At 46.6% G+C, this 15209-nt stretch overlaps 1 protein-coding gene across 1 annotated transcript in view; it reads left to right on the top strand.

Moving 5' to 3' along the window:
* Positions 1–15209, top strand: part of Sag (S-antigen visual arrestin) — a 38302-nt gene that overhangs the window by 17237 nt on the left and 5856 nt on the right. The window contains exons 8-12 of the mRNA XM_032901571.1: positions 597–681; positions 4125–4197; positions 8827–8964; positions 11238–11315; positions 13743–13766. Of these exons, the coding sequence (XP_032757462.1) occupies positions 597–681; positions 4125–4197; positions 8827–8964; positions 11238–11315; positions 13743–13766 (398 nt within the window). The remainder of the gene's footprint in view (positions 1–596; positions 682–4124; positions 4198–8826; positions 8965–11237; positions 11316–13742; positions 13767–15209) is intronic.

The raw sequence follows: 15209 nt of genomic DNA on the forward strand, positions 1-15209 counted from the left end.
AGTAGAAGTGAAGGCCAAGGATCTTGTGGTCCAGAGTCAGTGACACGCAGGTTTAGCCAGAGCCTCATGCTGTGTATGCATGTGTGGGCATGGGTGGTGCAGGGTGTGTTGCTGGGTAAAGCTCCATCAGCAGCTCTCCTAGTGCCTTTGGTTCATTTCAACACATTCCACCCCCAAACAGTGAAGTCAAGGCAGGAACTTCCAAAAGTCCCCTGCCTAGGGAATGGCCCCACTCACGGTGGGTCTGGCTCTGACCACGTCAATTAGCAACCAGGACAACTCCCCACAGACATGCGCACAGACTCACTGGAGGTAGATGATCCTTCTCAAGCCTCTCTTCCCAGGTGATTCTCGATTGTTAAAGCTGACCATGGCACCCCTCACCTCCTCGACCTCCTTTCTCCAGACGAGGCTGAGCATGTTCATAGCCTCCTCTAGAGGAAATGTTGCTATTGCTTTAGATTTCCTAACACTGGGGGCCTTCAGCTGTATCTATTGGAAAGGGACTGAGAACACCTTGGTCTAGGGAGCCCTCAGCTCACAGACGCCATTTTCTGCATTCCATTCTTATCTCTGACTTCTCTCTCACTTTCCAGATATATTTCCATGGGGAGCCCATCCCTGTGACCGTGACTGTGACCAATAACACGGAGAAGGTTGTGAAGAAGATTAAAGTGTCAGGTGGGAACTTCCTCTCTATACTGGAAAGCAGGGCTTCTAGAATTCCTCAGCCTCATACTAATTCTTAGGGCCCACTCTGGCCTTATAAGTCCCCACCCGACCTGTGTCTTTCGATCTGCCTATTGCTGTTGTCATTGATAGCAGGATTATTTTATTTTTTGAGACAGGGTTTCTCTATGTACTGGAATTCACTCTATAAACCAGATTGGCCTCAAACTCAAAGATCTGCCTGCCCCTGTCTCCCGAGTGCTGGGGGTAAAGGCATACACCACCGCCATTTGGCTGATAGGACATTAGAAGTCACCACACTCAGGCTGTGGTCACACCTCAGTTGATAGAGCATGCAGAAAGCTCTAGGTTCGATACCCAGCACCACATAAACTAAATGCTGCACGTATAGAATTTCAGCACTTGGGAGGTAGAGACAGGAAGATCAGAAGTTCAAGGTTGCCCTTGGCTATATGTCAATGTTGAGGCCAGCCTGGGCAATGGGAGACCCTACCTCAAAATGAGTCATTGCATTCACTGTCGTGGCCTTTTGTCTTGGAACTTTGTCTCCAATAGATAGCCTTCCCATCTTCCCATGATCATGCCTTTCCAGAGACACCCTCTGAGCCAGGTCTCACTTGGGGAGTCCAGGGAGAAGCTTCCCCCTTTTTGCCTTTGTTTGCTTGTTTAATTAATGTGTCAGGTGTTTGCCTGTGTGTATGCCTGTTTACCATGTACATGCAGTGCCCGTGGAGGCCAGAAGAGGGCATCGTATTCCCCGGAACTGGAGTTACAGATGGTTGTTAGCTGCCCTGTGGGTTTGGGGACTTAAACCTTAACCTTAACCGAGGAACCATGCTCCAGCCCCACTCCCCCTTTTCGGAAATTGATAGTTTTTGCTGACCGATACAGCAAGCGTGTGAGCATGGCACTGGATTTTAAAACACTGGGCTTAATCTGCGGACTCCAGATATGTCATCTTTGAATCCCAAGTTGGCTCATTGCCCACCTTCTCAGGCCTATAGGCCCTAAGTACGCCCCCCCCCCATTGGAGGCTTCATGAACAGCATGACTTCGATGTCTAGTGAAGACCAACTGCGTTATGTGCCGGAGTGGAGCATCCCCCCTCTTACTAGTTTATATTTCCTTAGTCCATTGTGGCACATACCCGTAATCCATGCACTCAGGACTCAGGAGGACTGTAAGTTTGAAGTCAGTGTGGCTAACTTACCTAGCTTTTCTCTCAAGACTTTAAAAGTATAGATCAAACCCAACATGCGTAGGTCCTTTGTGGGCAAAAGAAACGAAGAAACAAAAACCAAAATGGATTGATCAGGGAGAGTAAATTCAGACTTCGACTTTCCACTGAAACGTTTGATGGCCAAGCTCAGGTAGATTGACAATGTCAGAGTAAGTAGTCATATCAGTTAACCCTGGACAAAGGATATGGAATTTCAGTGTCACATTAGTCATTGTAACTGCGCTGGGCAAGCAAGAGGATCAGGAGTTCAAAGCCAGCCACAGCAACATGCAGAGGCCAGACTAGACTACATGAAATCCCAGTTTATAAAAAAGCTAGAGATGTTGCTCAGTTTGTAGCTTGCTTGCTGGGCATAGGCAAGGTCCTGGGTTCCATCTTCAGTATATACATACACACATATACACATGTTCACATACATACAAAATAGGGGTTGCCCCATGCAAACCAGATGGTTACATAGCCCAATTATTTGCTGTGGTTTGGCTGTGCCCACGGTGAGTGTGGTGAGTGTTGGGAACTTGATCTTCACATTCATGTGTTAATGATATTTGCAGGTAAGACTTTGGGAAGTAGCAAGGGGTCAGATGAGGTTCCGAGGAAGGGCCTGTGATAACATTAGTGGCTTTGCATGAAGTAAAGAGACTTAAATTAGCATACCTGCCCTGCCTCTGCCATTTGAGGTCCTCTGCTATCACGATCAAACAGGAAGGCCCTTATCAGAGGCCAGCACCACTTGGAAGTTCCGGCTTCCAGAGCCAGGGGCTAATTAAACCGCCATTCTTTGTAAGTAATCCTGTCTGTTATTCAGCTAGAGCAACAGAAAATGGGCTGAGACAGGATCAGACAGATATTCCACTCCTCCCCCCTCCCCCGAAATGAAGGTCAGGAATCGTGTACATGTATATTAGAAAATCTATGAGTTTTTTCCTTTCGGCTAATGTGAATATTAATTCAGCTTTGTTTCATATTGGTTTGGATCTCTGTTAGGAATGAGTCATTCAGCATATTGCTTACGGTGCCAATGGCTTCCTTGATCTGTGTAGTCTGTCCGTCCCTTCAGGCTGCTAGAGCAAAATTACCATAAACTAGGTGGCTCACACACACTGAGATGTGGGCCTTAAACTTGTGCTCCTCCTACTGCGGCCTCCCTAGTACTGGTGTTTACCGGCATGTGCCTTCATGGCCAGCTAACAACACATAGTTATTTCTGGCAGTTCTGGAGACAGGCAGGTTCAGATAGAGGTGCTGGCAGGCTTCATCTATTGAGAACCTCATCCTCCAACAAGCTCCTGAAATGTCCTTGTTAAGGCCACAAATTCCACTCATGAGGGTGCTGTCCCCACAACCAGATCACTTCCCCAGAGAAGCCCTCCTCTTCACAGTGAAGGCCCGCTTGGGCTAGCGGGATGAGCTGGCCAAAGTGCCAGCTTCCCAACCTGGCGCCCCGAGTTTGATCTCTGGAACTCACATGGTTGAAGAAGAAAATGCCTTTCCCACAAGCTGTCCTCATGTCCCACCAAGTCCTTGACTAATCTCTGATCCCCTCCAGTGATGCAAATTTTAAAAATAATGTCACCCAGGGGTTATAATTTCAATCTTGAAAGAACGGAAAAGCAAACTTTGAGAAGCAGTTGCAAAATTGATCATGTATCGTTGTATTTAAAATTACTTCTCAGCAAAGTGTGGCGGTGCACACTTGTAGTGCTAGCTAGCGCTTGGAAGCCTGAGGTAGAACTGTGAGTTCGAGGCCAGCCTGGGTTACACAGTAAAACCTGTTTCCAAATAAAAATATTTCTCAAAGTTTATCGGATAATAACAACACCAATGGCTTTTGAGAGAAGCTGTGGAATTTTCTGAAAAAAAATGTTAATGGCTTCCTATGAGTTGGGTGCTGTGATGGGCACTTTAAATTGTTTCTTCTAATCCTCAAGCTTGATTTAAGAGATTATGGGCTCAGAGAAGGGGGCACAGGGGGATTCCCTGTAGCCAAATCTCAGAGCCCAGTGTTTCGGTGGGAATTAATGCAGAGCAAGTCACTAGTGTACAGAAATGGCCTGAAACCAGACCTTGAAAAATTGCTGCTTTAAGCTGAGGGCTGAGAAAGCCGGATTTGAACGGTCCCGTGTGTCTCCTCAGGGGCATGGGGGGCGGGGGGAGCTGCACTGACCACCATACGCCTGTCTTCCCTTTGCAGTGGAACAAATAGCCAATGTGGTTCTCTACTCGAGTGATTATTACGTCAAGCCTGTGGCCTCGGAGGAAACACAGTAAGTAGCGGTTGCCTTTCCACTTCCTGGGCGGCAGCCCACTTTGCCAACTTCCTCTTCTGAAGAGGGATCTAGAATACTCTGCCAGGCCCCTAGCCTGGCTTTCTTCCCCTTTTCTCACATCAAGGGCTATAAAGCAAGGCAGGCTAAGCTATGTGTTTATTTTGCCTCTGGGACCATCTCTTAGGCTGGGAGACCTTCATAAACAAGGGGCCAGAGGGGAGAAATCTAGAGAGCAATGTCACCATGGGAACAACGGGGGCTCTGTGTATCCTTGGAATGGGTTGACAGGAATGAGATGCTCTTTCTGCCCCCCAGAAGATGACTAAATGAGCTATTAGTCCAGGCTAGGGCCATAATATGTAATATGTCTGGTGTAGTCCTTCTGTTAATCCTACTACAGTAAAGGCTGTCATCCTAGCCTTTACCATGCCCTTCCATGATAGTCAGGCTAGAGAGAGAGAATGTATATGTATGTGTATGTGTATGTGTATGTGTATGTGTATGTGTATGTGTATGCACATGTATGTGTATGCACATGTATGTGTATGCATATATGCATGTATATGTATGCGTATATGTATGTGTATGTGTGTATATGTGTATGTGTATGTGTGTATATATGTATATGTGTATGTGTATGTATATGTATATGCATATGTATGTATATGTATATGTAGAGAGAGTACCTAAGTATGTTCCCATGTTAGGTGGCTCATTTATAACTACAGCTCCAGGGCTGGAGAGATGGCTCAGCCGTTAAAGGCTAGGCTCACAACCAAATATAAAACGCTGATGCCTCTGACCTTTGTGGGCATAAATAAATATTTTTCAGCTTTTTAAAAAAATTTATTTGTTTTATGTATGTGAGCACACTGTTGCTGTCTTCAGACACACCAGAAGAGGGCATCAGATCCCATTACAGATGATTGTGAGCCACCATGTGGTTGCCGGGAATTGAACTCAGACCTCTGGTTGAACAGTCAGTGCTCTTAACCTCTGAACCATCTCTCCAGCCCAATAAAATATTTTTTTTTTAATTTTTTTATTTAATGTATATGAGTAGACTGTGCCAGAAGAGAGCCAGATCACATTACAGATGGTTGTGAGCCACCATGTGGTTGCTGGGAATTGAACTCAGGACCTCTGGAAGAGCAGTCAGTGCTCCTAACCGCTGAGCCATCTCTCCAGACCCCAATAAATATTTTTAAAAAGGCATTTTAATCTAAGCTTAAGTAGGAAGGTTGAAAAAGAGGAGGTGTTTAGCTACGAAACACAGCAAAGCACCCAAGAGCTTCCCAAGAAAGATCGAGGTGAGCCCTACCCAAGTGTGGGCTTCTTTTGATCATCGTAGCTTGAAAATCTTGCCGCAGTGATAACTGGACCAGAAAACTGGATCCATTCTGAGCTCTTTGTGAATGACTGTCTCCCTTCAGTGGATTAGCATGCTCACAGCATCCCTGAACGGTCGCTTGGGCCCACCAGGTGGTCTGTGCTGTGCTGGGAGGGGGCGTTCATTTAATACACAGGCTGGGTAGGGGCTTGGCTACGCATCTCCACTTTTCTAGCTAGCGTGCTCTATGCAGAAAACATTACCAGGGCGACAGCGAGGTTGGGGTGGAAGGGAGGGGTGTGTGGTAAGGAAAGAAAACCTGATTCATCGAGATCATATTACATATTTAAAATCCAACTTCAGAGTAAGCTGCTACTGAAAAGAAAAAGACAGGCTTGCATTTAAACGTAGGCAAAACAGTTTTGAGAAAGAAAAGAGCGCCTCATAGCTGACTTCTAGCAGGCTCTTTGTTCCACATCTTGTTCAAGGAGTGGGGAGTCTTTTGGCAGATGCTCTATAACTGTAGGAGTGTGTGTGTGTGTGTGTGTGTGTGTGTGTGTGTGTGTGTGTGTGTGTGTGTGTGTGTGTGTGTGTGTATGTGTGTGTGTGTGTGTGTGTGTGTGTATGTGTGTGTATGTGTGTGTATGTATGTGTATGTTTGTATGTGTATGTGTGTGTATGTGTGTGTATGTGTGTATGTATATGTGTGTGTGTATGTGTGTGTATGTGTGTATGTGTGTGTATGTGTGTGTCTATCCCATTTCCTGTTTCTCATTCAAAACTATGTGTGCTTTGTGGACCAAATGATCCTCAGGAGAGTGGACACCATTCTAAGATTTCCCTGGGGGCTGGAGGATTCTAGAAACGGGGCCAGATTCTGTTAGCTTTTGCATTGTTGAGGCACATATCTGAGAAAACACACCATCACGAGAATACCTGTTTCCATTCACAGTTTCTATCAATCACAGTAAGGTGGGCGTGGCAGAGCAGCTCAGGAAACAGAGAATGCTGGCATTATACCCACCCTCCCTTCGATTATAGTCAAGCTTTTACCTCTGAGATGGTGGCTCTTGTATTCAGGGCGGTCTTTCCCTCTGGGCTAATCTTCTCTGGAAATGTTCTCACAGACACATTCTGAGTTGTGCTTCTCTCATCTCCGAGGCACAATCCCATTATGATAAACTCTCACATTGGTCTCAATGTAGAAGTCACTGAGAAGGCTGCAAGAGCCTAAGCCACTGTTCTAGACACATCCAGCTCCTGAGGCTCTGGTAGGAAGGCTTCCTCGAACCAGCTCAAACATCAGTTGTAGGCTGCTGCTGACCATGCCGTGTAAGATCATCATGACCCTGGGCACAGCTATGGGCCTGGCTTCTGCAAATTCTACTACAGCAAAGGCTAGCCCAAGGGTTCCCTTCTAGAGTCAAGCTGGAGACAGGGAGGCAGGGGAGGGGGAGAGAAAGAACCACATCCTAGGTGGTAGGATGTGAACACCCCTAGCTCAAGCAAAACTTTGCAAAGCGTTTCCTGTACTTACTAGAGGCAGGAGAAGCAGAAGCTGCTTTAAACTCCTGGGGGGTGGGGTGCAAACAGGGAAGTCCTTCCTGTGGGAGGCAGTTCAGATTTCCAGATGTCTGGGAACTCATTCGGGAAGTGGTCCTGATGCTGGCTCCCAGCCACATCTACCTTCTGCCCTCAGCCCAGGCCTGGTTGCTAGGATGTGCACTGCAGAAAGAGTTGTCCAGCCCAGGTACCACTCTGGAACCCCGGGAATGCTGTGTCTCTAGCCAGGTCCCAGAATCGCCCCTCAGTGTGGGGTTCCTTCTGCTTTCACTCATAGGGAAACCCACAGCCCTCTGAAGAAGCCCCAGTAAAGAAAGAGTTGAGCCAAGCTGGGCAGTGACGTTGAGTGCCTTAAATCCCAGCAGAGGCAGACAGATCTCTGAGTTCAAGGCCAGCTTGGTCTACAGAGTGAGTTCCAAAACAGCCAGGGCTACACAGAGAAACCCTGTCTCAAAAAATAACCAGAAAGAAAGAAGAGAGAGAGGGAGGGAGGGAGGGAGGGAGGAAGGAAGGAAGGAAGGAAGGAAGGAAGGAAGGAAGGAAGGAAGGAAGGAAGGAAGGAAGAGGTTTGCCTCCTTGAACAAAAAGCAGACCGATCAGTCTGATCTGGGTTATAAGTGGTTATGTGAGCTTTTTTGCTGACACTGCCCACAGTGGGGTTTAGGAGGTCTCTGGGGGAAAGTGACTGGGGTCTTGGACATGTAGGCTGGCTGATCTTGTTTGTTTTGTGTTTTTGAGACAGGGTCTCTCTATGGCTGTTCTGGAGCTTGTTGTGTAGAGCAGAATGGCCTTGAACACATAAAGATTCTCCTGTCTCTGCCTCTCAAGTGTTGGGATTAAAGGCCAATGCTGCTACACTCAGCTAGTTTTTTTTAGTGTGTTGCATTTACTTCTGGACTTGTTTAGTTTTGCTTTTATAAGACAGATTTCACTATGTAGTCCAGGCTGGTCTAGAACTCATGATCTTCCTGTCTTGATCCTCTGAGTCCTGGGATTACTGGTATGTACCACCACTGCAGACTATTGGTCCACAAAACATTTCAGAGGTTTTAATAATTTAGAACAGGTCAAGAGGCTTGAGGGAATGTCCCAACCTTACATGTGTGTGTGTGTGTGTGTGTGTGTGTGTGTGTGCTGTGTGTTTATGTGTTGCGTGTTACGTGTTGTGTGTGTTTTATGAATATGTGTGTGCACAGTGTATATCCCATTTGTGCCTGGTGCCTCTGGAGGCCAAAAGGGGGCATTGGACCCCCAGAACTAAAGTTACAGGTGGCTATGATTTGCCACATGGGTGCAGGGGACTGAATTCTGGTCCTCTGCAAGAAAGTCAAGTAGTCTCAACTACTGAGCCATCTCTACACCTTATTTTTTTGAGACAAAGTCTCTCACTGAATTTGGATGTCAGTGACTGAGCGAGACTGGCCTATGAGCTCCTGAGCTCAGTCTTCCAGCTCTCTAGTGGTGGTTTACAGACACACTGCTCATGGTAGCACAGGGCTCCTCCCCTCAGGGATATATGATGCGCGTTTTACCAACTGAGCCATCCCTCCATCCCTGAAATATCACAGTCTTGTTGCCTCCGGGCTCAGGACTCACAGCATGTCCCTTTGGTAAAGGGAACTTTGACTCTGAAAGGGTTCACGACAGATAGGATCTTGAGGGGTCAATGGCGGCCAGGACATGGTGTTAACTATGATTGTAACAGTCACAAAACTCTATGGTTCTTCCTCAAGGGAAAAAGTACAGCCAAACAGCACTTTGACCAAGACACTGGTGCTGGTGCCCCTCCTGGCTAACAACAGAGAAAGAAGAGGCATCGCTCTGGATGGGAAGATCAAGCATGAGGACACAAACCTGGCCTCCAGCACCATGTGAGTCCTGGATGTTCTGCGCATGGGTCATCGGTGCAGGGCTGTACTGGGCTTCCCCGGAGGCTCACAGGCGGGCATATCAGTAATGCCCCCACTTCCACTGTGGTGTGCATGATGTTGTGGTTGCCTGGGTTAGCTCTGAGCATAGCCTTATACCAACCACAGTGTCATTGCCTGCCCTCTGGGTGGCCATGGCCAAGTTCCTTGAGCTCTCCGAGAACCTTAGTTTTCTTATCTGTAAGGTGGGAGGAATCACCAGTTCCAATGTCACAGGCCAGTGACGAAGACTATTTGGAACAATGCATGTAAAGTGTGGTGTCTGAACACATAAACTGAGTTGTATTTATTTTCTATTTTCACTCGTTCATTTCCACCTGGAAAAGTCAGAAGACCCACTGGCAACTGATATGCACCAGATTTCGTCAAAAAGAAGAGCTGACTTGCTTATTCTGTTTTTAGAGAACTGCTAGATGGGTTTAGGCAAAAAAAAAAAAAAAAAAATTCTAGGGGAAAAAATTCCACAGGGAAGCCAGCTGCTAGCTGCCTTTCTAGGCCTCATTTGCTGTGAGATTATAAACTACTAAACATTGAAGGTGTGAGGCAGGAACTAAGGCACAGGCATGCGGCCTATGTCCTGCCCTCGCCCATAGGAGGTGCTGCGGTCTTCCTCCTGGCTCCAGTACGAAAGAGGGCGAGGTGATCCCTTCAGAGGTGATGCCCAACAGAAAGGGGAGGAAGAGTGTCCTGACCGAGAGAGACCTGTAGCTCACATTTTGTGAGGCTTGTATCAGAGACAGTGAATATTTGGCAGAATGAAGGTTAGAATCAAGGGATTTTCTGAGGATAATTTGCCAACCATCTATGTTAGATTCTAAAGCATGTATGTGAAATTCCAGGGAAAGAAAATTGATGCCCTACATCAATTTCAAGGGGTGAATAATCTGATGCATACCCTTCTGCAAAGAGTTAGTTGTTAAGCAAGTCCACTCCACCCTGGCTTTCCCACTCAGGAAAATGGCGGGGAGAGCCCTTGAAGTCTCCAACATGTTCTGTTCTCTGTGTTTGGGTCTTCCATATAGCACAAGTTTACAAGCCAATCCCAGCAACAGTGTGGCCTCAGGTCGTGCCTCTGTCCTTCCACCAGATGATGATACTTTTTGGGGAGTGCTGTAGTCTTAGAGAACATGATCCAGCAGAAGGCCGAGGGCCGGACATAGTTCTCCTTGCCTGCCCTGGCCCCAGAGCCCAGGACTGCCAACGTAACTTCACTCTGCCTCCTGCCTTCAGGGTTGAGATTTTGTTGTGGTTCACATTAGTTTATAGATATCATAGTCATTTTTCTACCCCGTAATTCCTGTTGTGAGACATCATGGGATACTTAAGTCTTCCATGTTGGGTCATAGGAGATACTGGTCTGTGACAAAATGTCCGCCGAGGAACTTGATTGAGGGTGGGAATCCCAAACATGGTCACTCCGTTTGGTCACATGTCACTCTCTTTGGTCACATGTCACACTCCTTGTGCGTCCTTGGTGTCAGGTGCTATGCTGGCTGCAGTGCACACATGGCTTTTGGGTGGAATTCAGAACAACCTTGATCCTGTGATCAAGTTGTAGGAGAGTGTCTCTGGCTTTCTCACGAGCAGAGCCCAGGAGAGTGAGGCCCAGTGCTACCTGGCTGTGTCCAGAAAGGCTTTAAGACTGGAGGAGGGGTTGGGGATTTAGCTCAGTGGTAGAGCGCTTGCCTAGCAAGTGCAAGGCCCTGGGTTCAGTCCCCAGCTCCGGGGGAAAAAAAAAGACTGGAGGAGTTGTGGTGCAAAGAAGAGAAGAACCTTCTAGGTGGGTTAGGAGTTGGCAAGGTTGGTGCTTAGGGACTTTAGAGTATGGCAAAGGCATTTCAAAGACTGTTTGCCGAAGTTGGAACCTGGATGGGCTGAACTCTCTGGCTTCAGGACTTGAGGACTCAGTAGCTGCAGAATGGTGGGCAGGGCAGGGCAGGAGAAGGGAGAGGGAGGAGACAGGAGAGTGATTTAAGTCAGAGATTGAGTCCTGAGAAGGAAGACAGATGATGTTGTGCTCTCTGTGAGCACCTTAGGGAAAGATGGGGAAAACCCATTCCCCAGCTCCATGAGTGGGTGAAGTTCTAAGACTTGAGGCCAAACTGTGGAATTCTCCAGTTCTGGGACAGCATCTTCAGAATGATGGCCCTGGCAGGAGAGGGATGGTTCCCACGCTGGCTCTGCTCTCATAACCCTTCTTCTTCTTGATTGGGTAGCATCAAGGAGGGCATCGACCGGACCGTCATGGGCATCCTGGTGTCATACCATATCAAGGTGAAGCTCACGGTGTCAGGGTAAGTGTTCAGCGTGTCATCTCTGTGTGGCCTGTCCCTCTCCTCAGTGACTGGCAAAGTAAGCCCGAGATGCCTACTGATGCCTATGTAGTGTTTGGCATGATTCCGTTTGTCAGCTTCTGTAGTTTTGTTGAAGACAATGTGTCCTGGAGAAGCAAACGGAAATACACACACTGTGAAAACCACTGAATGTAAGTGGGTGTACATCTGCACACACAGTGAGGGCTGACAGACAGAATGTCAGTCAGACCCCTTTGTAAAAGTAAATTGCCTTGCTTTTTTGTTTTTTAGAGAATGACATCGGTTTAATTTTCAAATTTCAGGAAGATCAGTAGCTGCCTAATGAACTCTGTAAATCTTCCTCCTTTATGGTTTAGGTGGCGGCATGAGCCACCTTGGGAGGCTGGGGGAGGATTAAGAAGCATTGTGATACACAGTGACTGACTTTGGTTTTGTTTTTTAAATTGGGGCTTAGTTGGTAGAGTGCTTGCCTCAGAGGCAAAAGGCCCTGTCTTTGATCCTTAACACCAAATAAAGCAGGCATAGTGTGTGTGCCTGTGATCCAGCATTGCAAAGTATAGCCGGGAAGTCCAGAAGTTCAAAGTCATCCTCGGCTACCTAGAAAGTTTAAGGCCTGACTGGGTACATGATGCCCTGTCTTAAAAAACAGACATACTCAAGTACGGAATGTCGGTGCACACTCGCAACCCCACTACTCGGGAAATTTAAGTAAGAGGATTGCTATAGATTCTGGAATAAAAGAAAAGTTTATTTACATCTTAGACTTTTCTGTCCTTAAGTAGCTTCCTTCCTTCCATTCCCTAACATGTAATCAGATAATTAGGGGTCACCTTTTCATTAAAAAAAATTACTGCAATTGAGAGTTCTAAAGAAATGGTTTCCTTTTAAGGACTTTTTTAATTTTTATTTTATGTGTACAGCTATGACGTCTACATGGATGTTAATGCGCATGTGGTGCAGACCTTCAGCCCCAACGTTGGGGAGGCAGAAACAGGCAGATCTCTGAGAGTTCAAGGCCAGCCTGGTCTACACATCAGGTTCCAGGCCGTCCAGGGCTATAGAGAGAGACTCTCCGTCTCTCAAAAAACAAAAACAAAAGAGAACAGTCTGTGCGTGTGTGTGTGTGTGTGTGTGTGTGTGTGTGTGTGTGTGTGTGAGAGAGAGAGAGAGAGAGAGAGAGAGAGAGAGAGAGAGAGAGAGAGAATATCATCATCCTTACTCTAATCAAAACAGAAGGGAGCGAATTCCCATTTTCCTTTCAGATTCCATTCCCAACCCTGCTGGTTTTTCCTCTTGATGGGCGGCAGCATTAGCCTGGCCATGAGAGGCTCCACACACGTCCCTATTTTTAAGAAGGGAGAGAGTTCCCCAATTTTGCTTGGCTCTGAGTTGGATATCTGGTTAACATGGCATTTATATTTCTCGTCTGTTTCTTTCTTTCCTTTTTTATGTACAGTCTCACTGCATAGCCCCTGACTGTCCTGGATATTCCTGATGTTTTCAAATCAAATGTTTTTTTCCTTTCCTTTCCCCTTCTATGGTCTAAAAACAGGGTGAAGTTTCCTCTTACAGTAAACATAAATAATAAGTAAATGCATGCATGTGACGCAGTCGATTCTCCACATCTTTGAATACTGTATCAATTTCAACAAATGACAAATTGAAAGTACTTGGGGAAAAAAATAGTTTCTAGTTCAAGGCCAGCCAGAGCTACATTAAGAGATCCTGTCTCAAAAACAAGACACAGTAACAAAATGTTTCTGAACTGGTTGTGTGCAGGCCGTTCACCTTGTTTATTCCTTAAACAACCCAGTCCGCTATTCCTAAGGCATTGTAAATAAAGTAGGGGTAGCTCAGAGTCTAGGGAAAGGTGTGTGGGGGTCGTTTGCAAATTCAGTACCAACTCCTGAAGACACTGAGACTGGGAACACTCCTGCCAGGGGCTCTAAAACCAGTGTCCCTCAGACTCAGAGAGACAGGGACAGCTATAACCGTGCATCCCAGTGGCCTCTGTGCTGGGGAGTTTCTCTCTCCCTCTCCCTCTCCTCAAGACTTTAAATTGTATATTGAGAGATGTTCCCACTGCCTCTGCTTCTTGAGAGAACCAAGGCCACATGCTCTGCCACCATAGGGTGGCTGAAAACTTCTGGTTCTGTGGCTTATGTTCGTTTCTAAGTGAGTCTGCTTTTAAGTAATCCTTTGGAGAAAGATGGGAAGCCCACAGCACGTAGCAGTGAAACTGAGCACTGAGGGACCCTGTGACCCAGGGAATTCGGAAATTTATGCTAGAGAGCAAAAGCTACGCCTACCAGGCTGGGTCGGGGACTGTCCTGCCTTTGAACCCTGGGACTTGAAGTTGTGTGGCCCCTGGGGACTTACCATGACTGTCTGCTTTGTGCTTTCCAGCTTTCTAGGAGAGCTCACATCCAGGTAAGCCTCTTCGCCTCCCTTCTCCACTCAGCTCCCTGCAGGCTGAGGACAAGGAGCCTGTGGCCAAATAGAAACTGGTAAAAACCAGTTTCTGGGCAGCGGTGCTTAAAGATAGTGTAACGGATGCATGGTGACTCAGATGTGTGGTAAGAGGTGTCACTAGCAGCCGAGAGGCTGGAGACCACAGGTAGGCTGTGCACAGGGGCAAGGACACACACACACACACACACACACACACACACACACACACACACACACACACACTAGCATACTCTATCCAGCTGTCATTGGCGTGTGTAGAATGCATACAAGCTACGTAAGATGTTCTACCATTTTAAGCATTTTTAAAGATACACCACAGAATTAAGTACATTTACAATGTCATCTAACTATCACCCCGACTAAGTTTTTTTTTTTTTTAAACTGTTTTTAAGGTCTGAAAAGGAAACCTAACGTCTGTTAAGCAATCACTCCTTTTCCCTCCCCACAGACTCTGGCAACTACTGGTTGCTTTCTGTCTCTATAGATTCCTCTCTGCTGGGGCTGGTGATATGGCTCAGCTGGTAAAGTGTTTGCCTAGCAAGCACGAAGACCTGGGTTCAGTTCCCAGCACTTCATAAAACTGAGATTACACACCCGTAATCCCAACTACTGGAGAAGTAGAGGCAGGAGAATTCGTTCTTGGTTGTCTTTGACTATATAGAGATTTCTAGGTCAGCCTGGCTGGGCTCCACATCTCTCTGCATGGTGAGGCGCACCTTCAATTGCAGCACTTGGAGACAAAGGCAGACAGATCTCTCAGCGTTCAAGGTCAGCTTCTTCTGCATAGAAACTGTCTCAAAAACAAATTCCGTATATGGCCTATGTGACTGGCTTAACTTAAACATTTGTAGCATCTGCTACAGTTCATTCCCTACTCATGACTGAGTAATATTCCATTGTGTGGACATACCACATTTTGTTTATTCACCCGTCAGTGGTGTTGACGTAAGGACATAGCTGGCAACTCAAAGAGAGTGGATCTTAGAATGACCTGGGGACACAAGTTCAGGTCTCCAAATACCATGTTCTGACATGGTCACTGAAGGTTTTTAATAGTAAAAGAACAAAGAAAAATTATAAATCAAGGTATTTAAAAAAAATGCATCGGTGGGAATATCAGGTACACAGGCTATAGCAAGGTGGGAAAATCTCTGCTATACACTTCAGGTACCATCTTGGATGGTGGCAATTTGAGATTTGGGGCTGGTGGAGGCTAGGGGTCTCTTTGTGTATCTCCCAAAGGATACAAGGATGCCAGGTCTAATATTAATGTCTGAAGATACACATGAGAACTTTGTCTTTAGAGCTGCAGCATTCCTACTTTCCACAGTCATGGGATTTCTAATCCATCATTCAGCCTTAGAGAATTTTTAACAAAGATGTGGCTTTTTTTTTTCTCTT

This window comes from Rattus rattus, chromosome 4 (genome assembly GCF_011064425.1).
Source record: "Rattus rattus isolate New Zealand chromosome 4, Rrattus_CSIRO_v1, whole genome shotgun sequence".
NCBI classification, from domain to species: Eukaryota; Metazoa; Chordata; class Mammalia; order Rodentia; family Muridae; genus Rattus; species Rattus rattus.